General features: G+C 39.3%; 1 protein-coding gene across 1 annotated transcript in view; it reads right to left on the reverse strand.

The window, feature by feature from the left end:
• LRP1B (LDL receptor related protein 1B) overlaps positions 1-21,390 on the reverse strand; it is a 1,704,605-nt gene that overhangs the window by 310,329 nt on the left and 1,372,886 nt on the right. Inside the window, exons 42-43 of the mRNA XM_054723549.1 lie at positions 18,416-18,605; positions 15,867-16,071 (exon numbers count right to left, since the gene is read on the reverse strand). Of these exons, the coding sequence (XP_054579524.1) occupies positions 15,867-16,071; positions 18,416-18,605 (395 nt within the window). The remainder of the gene's footprint in view (positions 1-15,866; positions 16,072-18,415; positions 18,606-21,390) is intronic.

Below are 21,390 nucleotides of genomic sequence, written 5' to 3' on the forward strand. Positions count from 1 at the left end.
CAGCCCATCAATGATTCTCTCTCGTCATTGATGATTTATTTCTCTCTCTCCCTTCCTGTCTCTGAAATCAATAAAATGCATATTTTTTAAGAAATAAAAGAAATAATGATCTGTCTTAGTGTCTTCACTAAGAGAATATTTTTTAAATGAATAGTTTATTGATTTTTATAGAGAAAATGAGAGGAGAGAGAGAAAAATATCGATGCAAGAGTGTAACATTGATCAACTACTTCCTGCATGCCCCCTACTGGAGATCAAGCCTTTAAACCCAGGCATGTACCCTTGACCAGGAATAGAACCAGCAGCCTCTGGCGAATGCAATGATGCTCAACCAACTGAACCACACCACTCAGAGCGAGAATTATTTCTCAGTGTTTATGATCCAACAAATTATGTAGTATTTTGCATGAAAATAGAGGATTTAAGGTTTTGCATAAGAACAATAACAATAAGCGCAAATCACCTAAAATTTGTAAATTGTAGAAAAATATACTTGCATCATATTTGTTCAAATACCTAATAAAAATTATAAAATATACTGAGTTCTTATTCTTTTCCAAGTTGGGTATTTTTAGATTTGATGATGATCACTCCCTGGAAGAAAGGGTAGAGAATGAGAGGCAGGTCTCTCAATCTAGGCAAAGTCATCTTTAAGAAATCAAAAGACCACAGGAATCCAAATGAAAGTAGTGAATCAACTACTTCCAAGTCAGTATGTTGTTGAAAGGCCATCTTATGAACCAACTGGGCTATTAAAATGATAGCCCAATTGAAAAGTTCTTACTGCTGTGATTTTTCAAGCAGGCATTTCAACTCAGGCTTTTGGCCTAACAAATTCTCACAATTCAAAGTATTTAGCCCAAGGACAGATTAGAGAAAAAAAAATAATTAAGTTGCACATTTTAAATAGATTTACTACGAATGCCTCTTATGGCCCATAAATGAGATCTTTTATAATAGAAAAGAAGAAAAATGTGGTAATGAAGGGAGTGATTACCATTTTTGTAGTTATTCTAAAATGCAATGCTTTATTCTCTATGTGTTAATATGCATTTATCTATATTTCAAATTCTGACACTTTTCATCTCCTGTCCTGTCACTGATTTAATTAAGGATTTTAAATGTATATACATTAGTCTCTCCTTATATGTAGGCAGATAGGTTCCAAGGCTCCTATTGTACACCTTGGAACCCAAGATTGTACCAAACCTTACACAGTCTATGTATTATTTCTATACATACATACATATTACAAAGTTTAATTTATAATATGGGCACTGTAAGAGATTAACAAGAATAACTAATAATAAAATAGTAAATTATAACAATAAAATAAGGGGACTTGAACACAAGCATCGTGATTCTGTGGTAGTCAATCTGATCAGAAGGCTACTAAGTGACTAATAGTCAGAGCTTACATAGAATGGACAGACTGGACAAAGGGACAAAGCAAGATAGCATGAGATTTAATAATGCTACTCATGATGGCACACAATTTAAAACATATGAATTGTTTATTACTGGAATTTTTCATTTTCAGGCTGTGGTTTACTGCAAGTAACTGAAACTGCGGATAAAGGGGGACTAGAGTAACATTCAAATATTTTATAAAATACCATGCTCTACTCTATTTTAGCTTGCACAAATCATTATTTGTTCTTCATTAGTGCCATTTGCCCTGCATTTTAAGCCATTTCATAAAACCCATCTGACAGATAAATATTTGGAGACACACTGTTTGAAGTAACACTATTATATGTCCTCAAAGTCTGCACTTTGCTTCATTGTTTAAGCCTTATTTGGCTGTTTTCATGAGCCGGCAGCAGCATTTTGAGCACTATCCTCAATATGGCATAAACGGCATGCACACCTGCACAAAGTGACACCTTTTCCAACTGCTTAGGAAAAAGACAACGAAACTTAGCAGTGAGAGGGTGTCAATGAATTCTGAATAACTTTGGTGTAAATGAAGGCAATATAATCAGCTCCCTTGTACCTGGCAGGTATGCTTTTCCACTAGGATTCATTTTAGTTAATTTAAGTTGAATCATTAAGCATTACTATTTGGAAGCTGCCAGAAAAAAATGACAAAAATTAAGCAGTTACAATTGTTCAAGGACATGCTCTGAACTGTTCAGCATATAAATCACCTTCTGGCATTCATTTAGACAATAAAATTTTCTTCTTTTAACTGAGTTTGGATAACTAACCAGTGACTTTAATATCATCCAAATGTTAACACCAGTCTTAAATCCTTGAAAAAATAAATAAGCAATATTTCTTAATGAATATATTTTGAGGTGTTAGATATATAACAAAGAAAAATTAACATTTATAGATGATTAGATAGTAGCTTATACATAAATAAAATATAACTTTCTCTAAATAACTGTGGCAAATGATCACAGTGTTACACTTTGTAATTTAACCTTCAGCTTTTCACCTTAGCCCTGATGCTTAACTATGGATGGGTAAGTCATATATTTGGCCCTGGGATATTTTTATAACATAGAACATTACTGATCCTGACAAGGAAAAAAGGAACAAAACTAAGTATTTAGATTTTGGGGAATACAGGCAGGTACTAGCTCTGCAACTATAAGCAAATTATGAATCTCTTAAGTGACAGAACGTGTCTGATAATCTCTAAGAGCCACTCTAACTCTAACAGCTATATTATCCAAACTAAATGCTAATTCCTATAAGCAGATATAAAGCCTTATAATGTGTTCCTAATTTCTCAGATGTGAAGAGTCCATATGGACATGATTAAGTAAAGTAATACATGCATGTTTGTGTGTGTGTGCATGTTGTATGATTTTGTATTTTTGATTCAGATAAGGTATGTTTTCCAATAGATTAACTACATTTATGTTAACCATGCCATAACTCCTCACATTCAAGTATGCCTTAAGTTTAGTTCCAAATATTTCATAATTGGTTACTTTCAATATCCTGTGTGGATATCAAGCAGAAAGGAAAGGAAACAGTAAAGGAAGAAAATACTAAAAATAATGGAAGAGTAGGTTCAGCATAGCAGGAAGGGGACATGAGACAAGGCATCATAAGAATGAATAACATTTGATCTTGGTACTCTTGATCTTTCAAAATACAGCCTTTCTGCTAAACTAACAGTATGTATAAACTTCCCAGTCTCCATGCTTTTGATGCTGTAGATGAGCCAGAAAAAGGCTTCACCCTATCTAATAAGAGAGTAATATGCAAATTGACCATACCTCCGACACACCTACAAACCACGCCCACAAGCCACGCCCACCATCCAATCAGAGCGAGCATGCAAATTAACCAAACCAAGATGGCTACAGCCACAGAGAGCAAGGTTTCCTAGGTAACAGAGGAAGCCAAGCTTTCTGCCAGCCGTTGCCAGGCCTAAGCTTCCACTCAAGCTACAAAGTTTCAATTATAGAAGGTAAACAAATTCAAACAAATGGCGGCAGAATGAAACTTGAGAGAGCAGGCCAGGGTTGCCGCCGGCAACAGGGGAAGCAAAGCTTTCCACACACCCTGGCCGGGCCCACCCGCTTAAGGCAACAAAGTTTCAATTATAACCCCAACACAAATGGCTACCGGCCTCGGAGGGAGCCCCAGGCTTGGCTCTGCTCCAGGCTACAAAGTTTCAATTGTAGAAGGAAAATAAATTCCAGATACCAGGGCCTCTGCTTGGGTTGCCAGGGGCATGGCCCGCCTGCAAACCACCACAGTCCCCTCGCTCAGGCCGCCCCATGCCCCAAGGGAACCCCACCCTGATCAGGGACACCCTTCAGGGCAAACCAGCTGACCCCCACTCCTGTACCAGGCCTCTATTCTATCTAATAAAAGAGTAATATGCAGATTGATCATCACTCCAACACACAATATGGCTGCCCCCATGTGTTCAAAGATCCTGCCCCCATGTGGACACAAAATGGCCACCACAAGATGGCCAGCAGGAGAGGGCAGTTGGGAGGCACCAGGCCTGCAAGGGAGGGCAGTTGGAGGCGATCAACCCTGCAGGAGAGGGTAGTTAGGGGTGACCAGGCCAGCAGAGGAGGGAAGTTGGGGGCAAACAGGCTGGCAGCAGAGTGGTTAGGGGGTGATCAGGCTGGCAGTCAGAAGTGATTAGGAGCAATCAGGAAGGCAGGCAGGCAAGCAGTTGGGAGCCAGCAGTCCTGGATTGTGAGAGGGATGTAAACGGGCAGTCGGACATCCCTCGAGGGGTCCCAGATTGGAGAGGGTACAGGCTGGGCTGAGGGACAACCCCCCTCCGTACACGAATTTCGTGCACTGGGCCTCTAGTCCTATCTAATAAAAGAGTAATATGCAAATTGACCACACCTTCACTATAACCACAAGCCACGTCCACCAGCCAATCAGGAGCAAGTATGCAAATTAACCAATCAAGTTGGCTGTGGCCATGGAGAGAGCAGGAGGCTTGGATTTCCCTGGCAATGGAGGAAGCCAAGATTTCTGCCTGTCCTAGACGGCCTTGGCCTCTGCTTAAGGCTACAAAGTTTCAATTATAGAAGATAAATAAATCCCAGATACCAGGGCCTCCGCTTGGGTAGCCAGGGGGCGTGGCCGGCCTGCAAACCACCACAGGCCCCTCGCCCAGGCTGCCCCACACCCCAAGGGAACCCCCACCCTGATCCGGGACACCCTTCAGGGCAAACCAGCCGGTCCCCACCAGTGCACCAGGCCTCTATCCTATCTAATAAATGAGTAATATGCAAATTGACCATCACTCCAATACACAAGATGGCTGCCCCTATGTGGTCAAAGATGACTGCCCCCATGTGGACACAAGGAGGCTGCCACAAGATGGCCAGCAGGGGAGGGCAGTTGGGAGGGACCAGATCTGCAAGGGAGGGCAGTTGTGGGCAATCAGGCCAGCAGGGGAGGGCAGTTGGGAGGGACCAGGCCTTCAAGGGAGGGCAGTTGGGGGCAATCAAGCCTGCAGGGGAGGGCAGTTAGGGGTGACCAGGCCAGCAGAGGAGGGAAGTTGTGGGTGACCGGGCCTGCAGGGAAGGACGGTTGTGGGGGACCCAGGCCTGCAGGGGAGAGCAGTTAGAGGGGACCAGGCCTGCAGGGGAGGGCAGTTGGAGGGGACCAGGCCTGCAGGGGAGGGCAGTTATGGGTGACCAGGCCTGCAGGGGAGGGCAGTTATGGGTGACCAGGCCTGCAGGGGAGGGTAGTTAGGGGTAAACAGGGTGGCAGGGGAGCAGTTAGGCATCAATCAGGCTGGCAGGGGAGTGGTTAGGGGGTAATCAGGCTACCGGGAATGGGCCTAAATGGGCAGTCGGACATCCCTCGAGGGGTCCCAGATTGGAGAAGGTGCAGTCTGGGCTCAGGGACACACACCCCCATGCACAAATTTTGTGCACTGGGCCTCTAGTCATCTTATAATTCAGGATTTAAAAGCCACTGAAACCATGTCTGAGGTCACTTGAGTATTTGGCTGATAGCTCTAGCTCATATGATAGGGTACAATTCCGAATGCTATACTTTGCTCCCTACAACAATTGCACTGTAAGTTTTCCAGAAAATGCATTGACTCTCTTTCCTACTCCCTTTGGGAAAACTGTTACTTTCTTTGTGAAGATATGAGACAGAGAAATAAAATAAGGAAGCATGCAAGCCAACCTAACATTGTTATCAGGAGAAAATGTTCCATTTCCAGATGGTGGCTACTCAGACTTGCATGAGTGTGGTTTCATAAAACATAACCATACCATCTGAAGATACCAGACTGTCAGAATCCATCACTCTTGAGGTCAAATGTTCAGAACCATTTTTTCACCATTTATATACTAAGGTCAGCTTCTAAGATTATACATTCTCCACTAAACAAACCCTTCCCACTTCCTGCCCCAGAAATCCCCTGAGGAAGCGGTAACTAACATGCCTATTGCATCATCCCTGCTTATTGTTTAGTTCAAATGTTTGTGGCATTTTGCAATATAATAGCCTGGATCCATAATATAATATAGACCCAAGAAGTGAGCTATAGATGGGGAGACTGACAGTGGGTTAGCCAGCTAAGTTTTAGACAGACATTTATTACAAGAGTTGTATTTCAATTATATTATTTACTCAACTGATTCTTTTGCTTCCAAAGGAGACAATTTACACCTCAGCATAAATCCTTAAAAAAAATGATTGAACTCATGACAGAATTAATGCTTTCCTTTTTAAAGCAGGGATGTAACAACCAGTTAGGTAATTACTTTGATTTTAAATGTCTGGAATTCAATTTTTATGATAGCTATAATAGCTCAGAGAAAGAATGAGGAAATGCATATGAAGTCTATTATGTATTTATGCAAGTAAAAAAAAACCACACAAAACTATATCCTGAATTCACAAAACCTAATTTATATGAGTTAATGTATTTTGTTAAAATCTTTTTAAACAGTCCTTTGGGAGGACTGGAAGCAAGAAGAGCACTGGGACTTCTCAATTTAAAAACTATTACTTCAAGAGTCTAGGCAGAGAGCTGCTTCAGAAACATCCTCCCGTATTTGTCAATTTGTGTGGGTTTTTTTCATACTTTCTGAACTAAGCACTTTAAAGTGAGAAAGAGAAATAGAACATCGTGTAGCACAGCTGTCTATGGGACACGTGTTTTTGTCACTCACCATGCTCATGATCTACTGCAATAATAAATCACACAAACCACACTGGTTGCATAATTTATTACAACAGAGTATCAGCAGGTTGAGGCCTCCGGGAGCTGAGTTACAGACATGAACTTGCATCATTGCTTTTATCTACTTCCTTTATTTAACTTTGATATAAGAAACCACAGTGGGAGGATCTGGTCAGAATTGAAAGCTGCTTTGGCATAATTTTCTAAATGACTTTGACACTGAAACTGAAGTAACATTATTAAAAGTTCTAACCTTTTATTTAGCATTTTTTCACATAAATTAAAAAGTAAACAAGTCTTAAATATTACTCCTTTATAATGATGATTTGTTTGCTTACTTAAGCATTTTCTTCTTACTTCTATTTCCCCATAAGCAAAATAATAATAAACTTCAACTACACTAATGTGAGTTACATGTATTTTATATTTAGCTAGAGACCCGGTGCATGAATTCGTGCACAGGTGGGGTCCGGCCGGCCCGCCCCAATGGAGGCCCATTAGGCCGGGCTGGCAGGGGGAAGGGGCCGCGGGAGGTTGGCCAGCTGGCTTCGCCCCCGATAGGGGTGTTGGTGGCCAATCAGGGGCTGATCAGGGCCCGGATCAGGCTGGTTGGCTGCACAGTGTGCCTCATAGCCACTGGTCAGTCTGGTCATTCTGCAGTCCTGGTCGCTGGGCTTTTATATACCAGTATATTGATAATTGGTAGTTTCCCTATTTTAATATTTTCAGAGTGGCACTTCTAAGAGTACATAGGGTTTTTCTTGAGTAAATCACTTTTCATTATTTTAGTCTTCAAACCTCAATAATTTTCACTAGTTTAATGGGGGAGGTATTTAATCATGGCATTATTCCATAGTGATCATTAATAATTCAGTATTCTTTTCTTTTCATTCAATAAATGTTTATTGAGCTAGGTAAAAATTGCTGCATTCACTAAGTCTATCTCATAAAGCTGTGCCTGTTTGATAACATATGGGTATTTGTTGTCAAACCCTATTCTCCATTTCTCCAGGGCCATCCCCTATCAGTCCCCCTCCAGAAATTCTAGGATTTAAGAATTTTAATACATTTCCAGGAACTCTGCCACTGAATGTTTGAGGACCACCTTACTACTTGTATTATATATTACAGGTATCTATAATTCAGTAAAACAATGTGTAGTGATAGTATTTACACCCTTGCTACTAAAAGTATGGGAGCTTTTTAGAAATAATCTGTGGCTCCAAACCAGACCTAAATCGGAATATGAATTTTAACATGATCCCCAATTTGTCTGAATGCACTTTGAAGTTTGTTAGGCAATACACCCCCAGCCCAAATAAAATGAACCCATTTAAACCACACTGCAAAATGTCAATGCTTCCCTAATGACAAACTTTGGGGAAAAGGCAGCAAATATACATGGACATTTATTTTTAGTAAAGATCATGTACTGATAAGAAGACATATTGCAGATGACAGAACTTGGGCCTTTGTGTTTTATGAACATGGTTTGATTTTTGACCTCAGGTTAGCTAATTTTTCAGCACCTCAACTACTTCAGTGGCAAATTGAAATAATAATAGCTGCTTTAGTGATAATTATTTCAAATGCACATTAAAACTGTTAGTCACCCACTAAATGACAGCTATTACTGAAAACCTTCTATGAAGCAACTCAAACACACAAAGTATTCTTATAAAAAAAATTGTAAATTTTTGAAGCATCAGAATAAACCAATTTGTCGCTGTTCCTGGTCCTGAATGAACAGTCCTTGGTAAGGCAATATTTTCCCATCTTTAATCACTTGAATACTGTTGTATGAGTCATCCTTTACATAACACCTCAGGTACACTTAGTCACAACTGGCTCTAGAACTTGTGATCATTTTTTTTTTTTTGCCACAGTTAATATGATGAACATTCATGTGGGCACAGTACCCGTACATCAGGCCTGTGCCTGGAGCCTCCGAAAACTCCCCAAGATAATGACAAATTAATGACTCATGAATCAAATTTCTGACCAAGAGAAAAAAGCCAGCAGAAACATTTGTCCCTTTTCCTCCCCACTCTTTGCCTCAAGCTGTCCTAACATGCAATTGGTGTGGTTTCTCTGAAGAAGACATTAGGGGATGAAGCACTTGATACCAAAAAGTTGCCATCTCTGTAGCATGCTTCTTCACATACTCTCTCCCTCCTTTTCAGTATATTCTCCTTTACCCTCACTACTGCTTTTCCATGGATTGTGTACCTAATTAGAAATCAGAATATACACTGTTGCCTCAGTTTCTCTCTCTCTCTCTCTCTCTCTCTCTCTCTCTCTCTCTCTCTCTCTCTCTCTCTCTCTCATTTTTACAAATCTGGACTGAGATTAATGTTTTTACATTTTTTGTCCTTATTTGAATACAAGTTCTACTGTTATCTATTTTGAACTGTTCTTTAAACTGACTCATTAGCATAAAGGAAAATCCAGTATCAGAAGAAATAGAATGTGATTCTAAAAATACATACAATAAAACTAAAACAATACTGTCTAATTATAATTAAATATTACTACCCACTAAATTGTAGTTTGAGTTCCCTATCCCCCACACCTCTACTCTCCCATCTTCCTCAGTAATGGAGTGTCTTAGGGTTGTTAAATATATCCTAGTAATATATTTAATCATTCTTCCTATATCAATCAGAGGATTGAAAAAGTATTAAGGATAGCATGACTTTTCATACTACATTAACTTTAAATTAGTGATGTGTCTGTGTACCACCTGATATCAATGATGAAAGTCCTATATTGGGGCAGGATGTGCTAGGAGACAAGAGTATGATGGTTATACATCATATATACAAGAATATACACTGTTGCCTCAGTTTCTCTCTCTCTCTCTCTCTCTCTCTCTCTCTCTCTCTCTCTCATTTTTACAAATCTGGACTGAGATTAATGTTATTACATTTTTTGTCCTTATTTGAATACAAGTTCTACTGTTATCTATTTTGAACTGTATGACTTTTCATACTACATTAACTTTAAATTAGTGATGTGTCTGTGTACCACCTGATATCAATGATGAAAGTCCTATATTGGGGCAGGATGTGCTAGGAGACAAGAGTATGATGGTTCCTATGCAAACTCTCCTGCAAATTTTAAATCAGGTGAGAAAGACCCAAACTGATTTTTAGTAAAATATATATTCTCATTTAGTATATATTTGATTAAACCTCGTGTAAACTCTCCTTTATATTTATAGTGGTTTATAATGGTAAATCCCAATTTTGACAATGATCAAAAATCAACTGGGATCTTTAAAATTGAGATCATGCCTCATTGAGGAGCACTGATTTATATTGTTCTTGGATGAGTTCAGGCATCAGCATCACACACACACAAAGAAACAAAAACAAACAACTCCCAAGAGATTCTAATGTGCATTTGGTATTTAAAAAAAATTCTATCTCTCCAAAGTTATTATTAACAAACTAAAATGAGTAATTTTTTCTGCCCAAGGCAACATAATTCTGGGACACTTATTCTTCATTCAACTAACTGATCCTTTAATATCCCTACTATTCGGCAGCCTCAGAGTTAGATGGTTTGGTAGTTGATAGGCACAGATTTCTTTCTTTTTTTTTAATATATATTTTTTTATTGATTTCAGAGAGGAAGAGAGAAGGAGAGAGAGATAGAAACACAATGATGAGAGAGAATCATTGATAGGCTGTTTCCTGTATGCCCCCTATGGGGATTGAGAGCGCAACCCAGGCATGTGCCCTTGGCCGGAATCGAACCTGGGACCCTTCAGTTCACAGGCTGACGCTCTATCCACTGAGCCAAGCCGACTAGGGCGGTAGGCACAGCTTTCTGAGTTTGCCAATAGAACCAAGTGACATGATTTGCCCCTCTATCCCCACGATGCTCAGCTGCAGCTCCTAACCCTGGAAATAAATAACTGGATACTTCAGTTCTCCATGTCTGGAATTATCACTTCAGCAGGTAAACTACTGATTATATAAATTTGCAGCTGCTACATTATGGTCATGGGATTTTGTTTGAATACTGTTGGAAATATCAGCCTGAGTCTTCATTACTGCTTGTTTTTGACCTGTCTTCCCTTCATGTATATAACTGTTCAGTTGTACTTCCAATATATATATATTTAGGAAACATTATTTATATCTCCCTCCATTTTTTAATATTATTTCTTGACCTTTAATAATTATGCAATAACTCAACTCATCTATCTTACTAACTTCATCTATTTTTAAATGCATTTTTATTGATTTCAGAGAGGAAAGGAGAGGGAGAGAGATATAGAAACATCAATGATGAGAGAGAATCATTGATCTGCTGCCTCCTACACACTGGGGATCAAGCCCACAACCCGACCATGTACCCTGACCGGGAAGTGAAATGTGACCTCCTGGTTCAGAGGTCGACTCTCAATCACTGAGCCATGGCAGCCGGGTTAACCTCATTTATTTTAAAGATCAACTTGTCCTTTTAATCAACTAATTTAGAATTAATAAATATATTTTATAAGTTGGAGTGTAACCATATTTCTTTTGATTGTATGTGCTAGCAGAAATTATTTAGCATTTTTATTTTCACTAGCTTTTATATGTTCTCAAAATTCCTCATGTAAATAAAATATCTTGTTTCAATAGCCTTTTAAGTATTAGGTTCAGAGAAACATCTATTTATCCCTTCAACTAAATAAAAGTACTGTACAAATAGGCTTCTGGGAAGCTCAGGAATAAACTTATGCTTTTGTTAATTATTTACAGTTTTACTGTAAATAGCTTTTATTGTAAACTAGTTGAAACATTTTTAAACAGTTGAATTAGGAACTAATTAATTATAATTATTTTGCTGACACTAAATGTTTTCAAGAGTCAAACACAGAATAAAATTCAATATATTCTCTGAAGCTTAAATTCATGGTTTTTGTCCGTGAGAAACAAATAAGAAATACATTAAAATCAGCTACAGGGCAATACAAAATAATTAATCAGGAATTCAGAGAAGATACAAATTCTTGTAAAGAAATTCAGAATTTCCTGAATTTAAATATGAAACTTTGCAAGCAACATTAATTTGGAAGACATATGCTAATTGCTGTGTGTGTGTGTGTGTGTGTGTGTGTGTGTGTGTGTGTGTTGCACACATGTGTGCAGAAAGGCTTTCCTACCCATCTGTTCTTTTCATCTTTGTATATGAATTTCTAAAATGAGGCTGGTGGGACAGGTGGCTGCTGGTCTTTTGAAAATTCTCTCTGATGCCTAAAAAATTGAAAGCTTCTAAGAAATATTAAATCAATCCATCAGTATCAGTGCCACATTCTGAAAGGACAGCTGATATTTTCTGGGTGAATACACTAGCTGCCCTGGATACTGACCATTTTTCTTCCTAAGGAACACTTCTCTTTTGGGAGATCAGCTTCAGTAACACTTTAATTTGCACGACTAACCAAGCTGAACCATCACTGAAATGTATGTGGATTTAAATCAAAGGAATTGTGTTAGAAATAAACACCATTAGCCCTACTGCAATAACAATCTTATCTTACCAAATAGGAATATCAGTTGTCCACACGTCAGAAAGTTACCCTGAATGGCTGAAAACTGCAAAATCACCAAACTTTGATTTGGTCTCTTTTTTTAAACTGTTTAATTTTCATTTTATTCAGGGAAACAATTTTATGATTTCCTTTTTAGTTTATTCATATATATATATATATATACATATATATATATATATATATTCATTGCTGGCAGTCGAACATCCCCCAAGGGATGTAGGAGTGTGCCAAGCAGCAGGTGGCCAGGGAGGAGCCCAAATTAGGGCTGGACGCTACACCGCTCGCACTCATCCCGGCCCACTGTGCCTACTGCCATGGCGTTGGGAGAGGCTCCCAATGCCATGGCAGCTGTGATCGCTAGCCATGAGCTCGACTTCTTGCTGAGCGGCACTGCCCCTGTGGCAGTGTACTGACCATCAGGGGGCAGCTCCTGCATTGAGCGTCTGCCCTCTGGTGGTCAGTGTGCATCATAGCAACCGGTCGTTCCAGTTGTTCCATTGTAACAGTAACTTAGGCTTTTATTATATAGACTAGAGGCCCAATGCATGAAATTCATGTAAGAGTAGGCCTTCCTTCCCCCGGCTGCCGGCACCAGCTTTCCTCTGGCACCTGGTACCCAGGCTTCCCTCTGGCCTCTGGTAGGCACTCGGGACCCGGGCTTCCCTTGCAGCCCCAGCTTTGTCCAAAAGGTCATCTGGAAGGATGTCCAGTCTAATTAGCATATTATGCTTTTATTATTATAGACTAGAGGCCTGGTGCACGAAATTCGTGCACTGGTGGGGGGGTCCCTCAGCCTGGCCTGCTCTCTCTAGCAGTCTGGGACCCCTGGCTCCTTACCACCCGCCTGCTTGTTGCTCCTTACCCCGCTTGGCTCGCTGCTCCTTGGAGGCGGGAAAGGCTCCCGACACTGCTGCTGCACTCACCAGCTGTGAGTCTGGCTTCTGGCTGAGCAGCACTCCCCTGTGGGAGCGCACTCACCACCAGGGGGCAGCTCCTGTGTTGAGTGTCTGCCCCCTGGTGGTCAGTGCACATCATAGCGACCGGTCATTCCGCTGGTCTTTCAGCCCTTTGGTCGATTTGCATATTAGGGTTTTATTATATAGGATAATTGACATATAACACTGTGTAAGTCTAAAGTGTACAGGGTGTACATAGTTCAAAATATATATGTACTGCACCTCACAGAGTTTTCCTTTTTTTTTTTTTTTTTTTTTTTTTGGTGGTGAGATTTTTTAAAATATACTTTCTTAGCAACTTCAAATATACAATACATTACTATTAACTATAGCAAGCCAGAAATATCCTGCTTTATTTATTTATTTTTTAATGTATTTTATTGATTTTCTACAGAGAGGAATGGAGAGGGATAGAGAGCTAGAAACATCAATGAGAGAGAAACATCGATCAGCTGCCTCCTGCACACCCCCTACCGGGGATGTGCCCGCAACCAATGTACATGCCCTTGACCGGAATCGAACCTGGGACCTTTCAGTCTGCAGGCCAACGCTCTATCCACTGAGCCAAACCGGTTTTGGCATCCTGCTTTAGACAGAATGGTAAATGAGTTAGAATCATAACTAGGTTCATATTTTAAATGTCAAAATAAATCCTTAAAATTATATTAGAGATATCTGATTACTGGACCACCTGGAGCAGCTATAATTGCCATATATAAGAATAGAAGGAAGGGGAAAGCAAAAACAGGCATATATTAAATAAGATGAAGTAGAGATAGAGTTGTTATGAGGAATTATAGAAGCACTTCCTTTATCAGAACACATTAGAAAATAATACCACACCCAGGATAATGATTTACCGGATTGTCTTTTTCAAAAGCATTATCCAGTAGTTTCATTTAGAAGTTCTTTACTGTTGTCTGAGGCACATACTTTCACACTATATCCTCATAATAATCTTGAAATTTAGGTAGATGATTTGCACATTGGAAAATTAAACTTTATAAAGACTAAATAATTTGCCTAAGGTCACATGATCTTTAATTAGAAAAGATAGCCTGGCTGGTGTTGCTCAGTGGTTGAGCATTGACCTATCAACCAGGAGATCATGCTTCAATTCCCAGTCAGGGCATATAACACAGTTGCCAGTTGCAGGCTCAGTACCTAGTAGGGGGTGTGTAGGAGGCAGCCATAAATGATTCTCTCTCATCATTGATGTTTCTCTCTCTCTCCACCTCTCCCTGCCTCTCTGTAAAATCAATGAAAACATATTTAAAAAAAGAAAAGATAGACCAAGACTTTAGACAGACATACTTGATCAGAGTTATTGTTTTTAGCACAAAGTGACTTCACCAGTAGCCCACTCAACATTTCTTAAGCTTACAACTGTCCTCTATCAGTAATACACACAGTAGACACTCCACAATAATGAGGTGCCTGTACTAGAATGTAAATGAATGCACTTTCTCCTTCAAGAACTCTCTCTCTCTTTCTCTCTCTCTCTCTCTCACCTATTTATTTATCTATATACATACACATACATATATATGTATACATTTATTTAGTTGGTTGCCCTAGGATAAATATCTATATCACCCTACATAATATCTGTATATATGTATAAATATATATAAATATATGCTATCTACATAGATAGTATATATTTATTTATGTATAGGTTTATATTCAATTGAATTAAACAGTGAGCTTAAAGTTATAGATTAGGTATTAGAAAACTATGGCCTATTGGTTGGTTGCCTATTATCGTATATACTATATAGTCTGTTTTTAAAATTTATCTTTATTGTTGAAAGTATTACAGATGTCCCCTTTGTTGTTGTTGTTGTTGTTGTTGTTGTTACACTGTATATTCTGAAATACTGCCACAGCTATTCATCCACATATTCTCTATGGGCATTGTAGTTGTGATAGAGAAAACACGGCCTCTGGAGATTCAAATTATTTACCATCTGGCCCTTCAAGAAATGCAGTGCAGGAGTAAAGTGCCTCAGCATCATTCTGTCCTTCAGGCATGCCTTGGGTTGGACGTGCTGCGGTGGATTTCTCCAGTGGTGTGACTACCAGATCTTACTCTCCTGAACTCTGAGTTTTCCCAGTTGCTCAGGGCTACTGTCCTCAAAGGATAAGGGGAGGGCACTGAACTTTTCCCATTCCACAGACCCTACGTATCTGCTGTAAGTGTTCTTCAGGGGCTTCCAGGGTTCTTCCACTGACAGGTCCAGAGAAAGGACACAGAGAATGGGCCTGACTATGAAAGAATCCCTCTCTTCTCTTTTCAAAGCTTAGGATGCTTTGAGGACCCAAACACAGACAGAAGATCATTTCATTCTTTTCTAATATTCTTTTAGCCTAGGCTAACTAATCAACTTCATTTCACATTTCAAAAAAATTATAAATAACAATGAAGCTTATGCAAATGACTATAACAATTCCATTAATTAACAATTCAATCAGTTATTGTTTCTCCAGAATAAAGTTCATATGAGTCAAATTGTCTCTATGGTAGCAAATGAACTTGAAGATCAAGTTTTCAAAATATTATCCAGTTTTCTTTCTCACTGAATATATTACTTAATTGGATTGATTCAAACAATTAACCTATTTTGAAATCTCTTCATATGCATATTGTAGGAAAGAATACAGCATATATTTTCAAATGTTTACATTTATAATCAAGAAATTCTCAACTTACATGTCTCTGGGACCCATCATATTCGCACCTTTCAATTTTTCCGAGGCTGCCATCCGAGAAATAAAGTTTCTCTGCGCGGTGGTCAATGGTGAGGCCATTGGGGGTGAGTATGTCTGTACTGACCACCACGTGAGCATTCTTCCCAGTCAGGGTGGATCTCATAATACTTGGATGCTGTTCATTCCAGTTGGTCCAAAACATTAAACTAATTAAATTAAAAAATGTAAAAATAAATTAAAATTTTCATTAACAGCAAAAACATTAGTGGAAACATGGCAACATCAAACTATTTTAAAAGAAACAAAATTATTTCTCATATCCTCTGATCCTTAAGGAAGTGTAGGTAATTAAGGGGATATGTATATTATATTTGCATGCATATTTTTCCAATTTAAAAAAAAATGAAACCTGGAAACTATTTCTGGAAAACAATTTTCTGTGTATTCTCTCAAAGAGTAATTTAATTAAATTGAGTCAGTTTTCTGCATAGTGAGGATTTATTATAACCAGGTATAAAACCATCATCTTAAATTTTCTCAGAACTGAAAATATACTCTTACTTATTAATATCATTTTCAGCAGGTCCAATATGACCATTTTAGACATTGTTCTTACCCTATACTTTTCTTCAATTGGTGAAAATCAAAATCTCCCTCTCCTTCCAGATTTGCTTTTTAAATTCCATATGCTTTGTAGAGAAATACAATTACTAAAGCCCTATACTAGTATTTTTTAATATCTTGTTTTCTTCTATCTCAGTGAGCTTTTTCTATAAATTACAATGTTGTTTCTGAAATCCCAGGGGTTATCAACCCTTAAACATAATATTTGTTACTTAAAGATTTTATAGAATGCTTTGTCAAACTCTTCTTTGAGAAAATCCTAGTATTCTATGGCCCTTAGAGGTTACTGGAAGAGTGGAAGGCTGCAGATTCCAATCTCCAAGCCCTACTTTTACTGAAACACTCTTTTTCCCCCCCTTTTTTTTTTAAATCTATAAGACTGCACCTAAGCATTTATTAGAAGATTGGGTGTTAATGCTCAGAATGGAAGATGGAAAGAAAGAGGGAAGGAAGAAAAGAAAGAAGGGAGGAAGGAAGGAATGAGGGAGGGAGGGAAGGAAGGCAAGAAGGGAAGAAGGGAGAGAGGGAGGGAGGGAGAGAAGAAGGAAGAGAGGAAGGAAGGAAGGAAAAGGAGAGGAAGGGAGAAAGGGAAGGGATAAATAAGGGAAAGTAGGAGGAAGGGAGGGAAGCCAACAGGAAGGCTGCTTTAAATATCTGAAAAAATATGCTTAATAAATACTGACAAGGAAAAACTATTTGAAAGAAGATTTCATATTTAAGCAAGACTGCATATATCATTTCTTTATATAATCATTTAAAGGCGATGTAGCATTATAGCCCAGGCACCTGAAGGCCTGGGTCCATCTGAACTAAATCACCAGAGCTCTGAGAAGTTCACCTCCTCTCAGCATTCATCTCTCAACCTTCAGAGTCTCTATTTATAAGATGAAGGTACACAATTAAGTGAAATAAGTCTAAACGTATTTCCAGATCTTTAAGAGTGTCCAGATTTAATTCCTCTTGCACTGCGTGATTTATGTAGCTCTTTCTTCTCTCAAGTAGTCAGGGCTAGTGTTTCATGTCATTGTTTTTTATTCTCTGATTTTTCCTCACCACACCTAAAAAGAGCTCTTCTACTTCTGCTCAGTGAAAGCCAGATTGGTCTGACTTTTATTTACTTATTTCATTTCAGGATAAAGGATTTTCTAGTAGTTAATAAATATCTTACCATATTGTATGAGAATGGAACTCCATAGGTGTGTGTGTGTGTGTGTGTGTGTGTGTGTGTGTGTGTTGTGTGTTTTTTTTTTTTTACTTACCCCAAGCTTTGTTCCCCAGTTTTCTTATAATTACTTTTTATGGCATTTCAAAAAGCATGACTTTTTTCTAATTTGTCATTTTACATTTGCTCCATATGATAGCCTGAGTATTTTCTCTTGCTATGAATTATTTGTAAGTATTTTTATAAATGTCTGCACATTATATCATCAACACATGTGGACTACTTAAACTGTAGTCTAACATCAAATGTTAAAAACATAGCAGCAAAAAAGATGTTTTGTTGTTTGTTTTCTCAGTACTTTAATTGGAAAGATCCCCAGTTGTTAAAATTACTAAATTAAATTACAAAACACCTTTTAGTTTTCAATTCATGTTAATAGTCTTTTTCCCCCCAAATTCCTAATTTCAATCAACTGTGCCCTAATGTCTTCTTCATATGCCTTTTCCAGCACAATACTGTCTGCTTTCCCTGTCATTATTTAACTTGCTTTGACTGGATTATTCATGGAAGTGATACCATGCATTCAAAGAGTCTGGATTTTCTTAATTCACATTTACAATGCTTCTACAAAAACTAGTTCTATGAATTGTGAAAAGAGAACTTCAAAGGAAATCTTTATTTTTAAAGTTAGTTCATTTTAAAATTAACCTGACAGACTTTGGCTTATAATGATAATAAAGAAATACAAATGCACTGTTTTTTACTTCTGGCATTCATCCAGGGTGAGCACATGTGGATGGTCATCCTCTGACATGGTTATGACAGCCTCCTTGTCAAAGGCTCCGGGCCGAGTCTGGTCCACTGAGTGTCTGGTGATGGATGAGGTCGTGGAGCTGGTCCAGTACAGTGTATCCCAGGCTCGGTGATAGGCAAGGCCTTCAACAGAACCCACATCTGATGGAAGAAAGAATACATTTACACTTTTATCTACAAAAGACTTGGCTTCTGGACAGAAAAAAACATTTAAGATACATATGTATACCTATATGATATTTTACTAGTCATTTCTTCACAACTTCTTCAAAATAAAACTATAGTACTTGCAATGCTGATAATTGATAGTTGATTACACACAGCAAGACTGGGCTATAAACTGCTCATGGGAACAGAGTTTTGTAAGAACATCATTTAAGACTGAATCTTCCCATTAAAAAAACAACTCAGTTAAGTAATTGACATTTATTTAGGAAAATGGTGGCTGTCTTTTATTTTCATACTAGAGGCCTGGTGCACAAAATTTGTGCATTCAGGGGGGGGGGGGTCCCTCAGCTTGGATTGCCAGAGGGTGCAGGCCAGGCCGAGGGATCCCACAGGTGCACAATCAGGGCCAGGGAGGGACGTGGGAGGTTGGCCAGCTGGGGAGGGACTACAGGAGGGCTCCAGGGCATATCTGGCCCTCTCGCCCAGTCCCTATTGGCCGGACCCCAGCAGCAAGCTAACCTACCAGTGGGAGTGTCTACCCTCTGGTGGTCAGTGAACATCATAGTGAGCAGTTGAGTGGCCTTAGCATATCATTATCATATTACGCTTTGATTGGTTGAACGGCTGACTGGATGACTGGACACTTAGCATATTAGGCTTTTATTATATAGGATATTAAATATTAATTTTCAAAAAGTACCTAGTTGTAACAATTTAGAGATACTTTTGAAAATCATAAGGCAGAGATACCATCAGGTAAAATCATAATGTGTTTCTCTTGATATTATACCTGGAGATGTCAAGAAAAAGCAAACATATAAAAAATTGTAATAGTATCAAGAAGACAAAATCTAACTCTACCTTTGCAACTCAGTAGGTGATAGAGAATGTTTTAATAAGTTAATGCAGGAAGTTTTTTGATTCTATTCAAATAATTTGACATGAAAAAAAAAAAGAAAATGAAATGAATTGCCAGCTAAGCCATGCTTTAAATGTTAAAGAAAGATAAATGGTAGTATGTAGATTCCAATATATGCAAATAACAATGTGAAAAATGAGTAATTATTGCTTAAAATTGTGCCCCCAATCTCTAGAATAACATAGGGTAGCTGTTTTTTTTTTCATAGAGGTGCCTGGGTACATATCCTATATAATAAAACCCTAATATGCAAATCGATCAAAATGGTGGAACGACCAGTCGCTATGACATACACTGACCACCAGGGAGCATATGATAAAGCAGGAGCTGCCCCTGGTGGTCAGTGCACTCCCATAGGAGAAAAACAACAGAAAGGATCTTCCTGTTAAATGTTAATTTCTTAGTATAACTGCTAAAGCTATGCACATTTTTTTTTTCTCAAATTTGACATGGGGGGAATGCTACTAAGCCAGAAGCCGGGCTCATGGCTGGCAAGTGCAGCAGCGGTGACGGGACCTCTCCCACCTCTGCGGCAGTACTAAGGACCCCTTAGGGATGTACACCTGCAGGTTTATGTCTGCTCCCCACCAGCAGGCGTACATCCCCCAAAGGGTCCTGGACTGCAAGAGGGCGCAGGCCAGGCTGAGGGGACTCCCCCACCCCCAGTGCATGAATGTAGTGCACCGGGCCTCTAGTTTAAGTATAAACAAATTATTATACTTTTTCCTTTGTGTTATCTGTTTTCCTTAGAGTTATTACTCCTAGCATGTCAAATTTGAGAAAAAAAAAATGTGCATAGCTTTAGCAGTTATACTAAGAAATTAACATTTAACAGGAAGATCCTTTCTGTTGTTTTTCTCTCAAGGAATCTCTGAAAGGAATTATCCAGAAAAATCCTAATATATAAAAAACCAGGGGCCATCATGACTGAAACAACCAGAGGGATGACCAAACACAGGCTGCGTGGGGTGACAAGGCTGGCAGGGGGTTAGTGAGGGATGACCAAATGACTGAACAGCAGGCTGTGTGGGGTGACAAGACTGGCAGTGGGTCAGTTGGGGATGACCAGGCTGGCAGGGGGGTCAGTTGGCAGCAACGAGGCCAAAGGGGGGGGGGGCAGTTGGAGATGACCAGGCCAGCGGGGGGGGCGGGCAATTCAGGGTGACCAGGCTGGCATGTGGGGCAGTGGGGGCAACCAGGCTGGTGAAGGGGCAGTTGATGGCGACCAGGTTGGTGAGGGGGCAGTTGGGGATGACCAGGCCAGCAGGTGGGACAGCAGTAAGGGGCAATCAGGCCAGCAGGCAGGCGAGCAGTTAGGAGCCAACAGTCCCGGATTGTGAGAGGGATGTCCGACTGCCGGTTTAGGCCCAATCCCCAGCAGTCAGACATCCCCTCAGGGGTCCCGGATTGGAGAGGGTGCAGGCTGGGCTGTGGGGACAACCCTTCCCCCCCACCCCCAATGTACAAATTTTGTGCACCGGGTCTCTGGTAAGTAGATAAAAAGGGTTATTTTAAAGTTTAAAATGGGTAAATATTTAGTTTGGTGGTCTATAGAATTTAGTGGGAATTAAACAATATTAAAGCCATTTGAACTAGATTTATTTAATGAGACTAAACTTTTGTCATTATCCTCTTTTTCTACATGTAATGGAGAAAATTCCACTAATAAAAATCAATAACTACCATTTATTGAGCACTGTATTTCTGCTTGAAAATGTTACTTGCTTAGCGTACATCACTTATGTATAAATCTACTCTGTGAAGCTGGTTTTATTGTTCATCTTTTCCTAAGAAAGAAACTGAAACCTATGGTCACAGAACTAATAGTATTAAAGCAAA

This window comes from Eptesicus fuscus, chromosome 11 (genome assembly GCF_027574615.1).
Source record: "Eptesicus fuscus isolate TK198812 chromosome 11, DD_ASM_mEF_20220401, whole genome shotgun sequence".
NCBI classification, from domain to species: domain Eukaryota; kingdom Metazoa; phylum Chordata; class Mammalia; order Chiroptera; family Vespertilionidae; genus Eptesicus; species Eptesicus fuscus.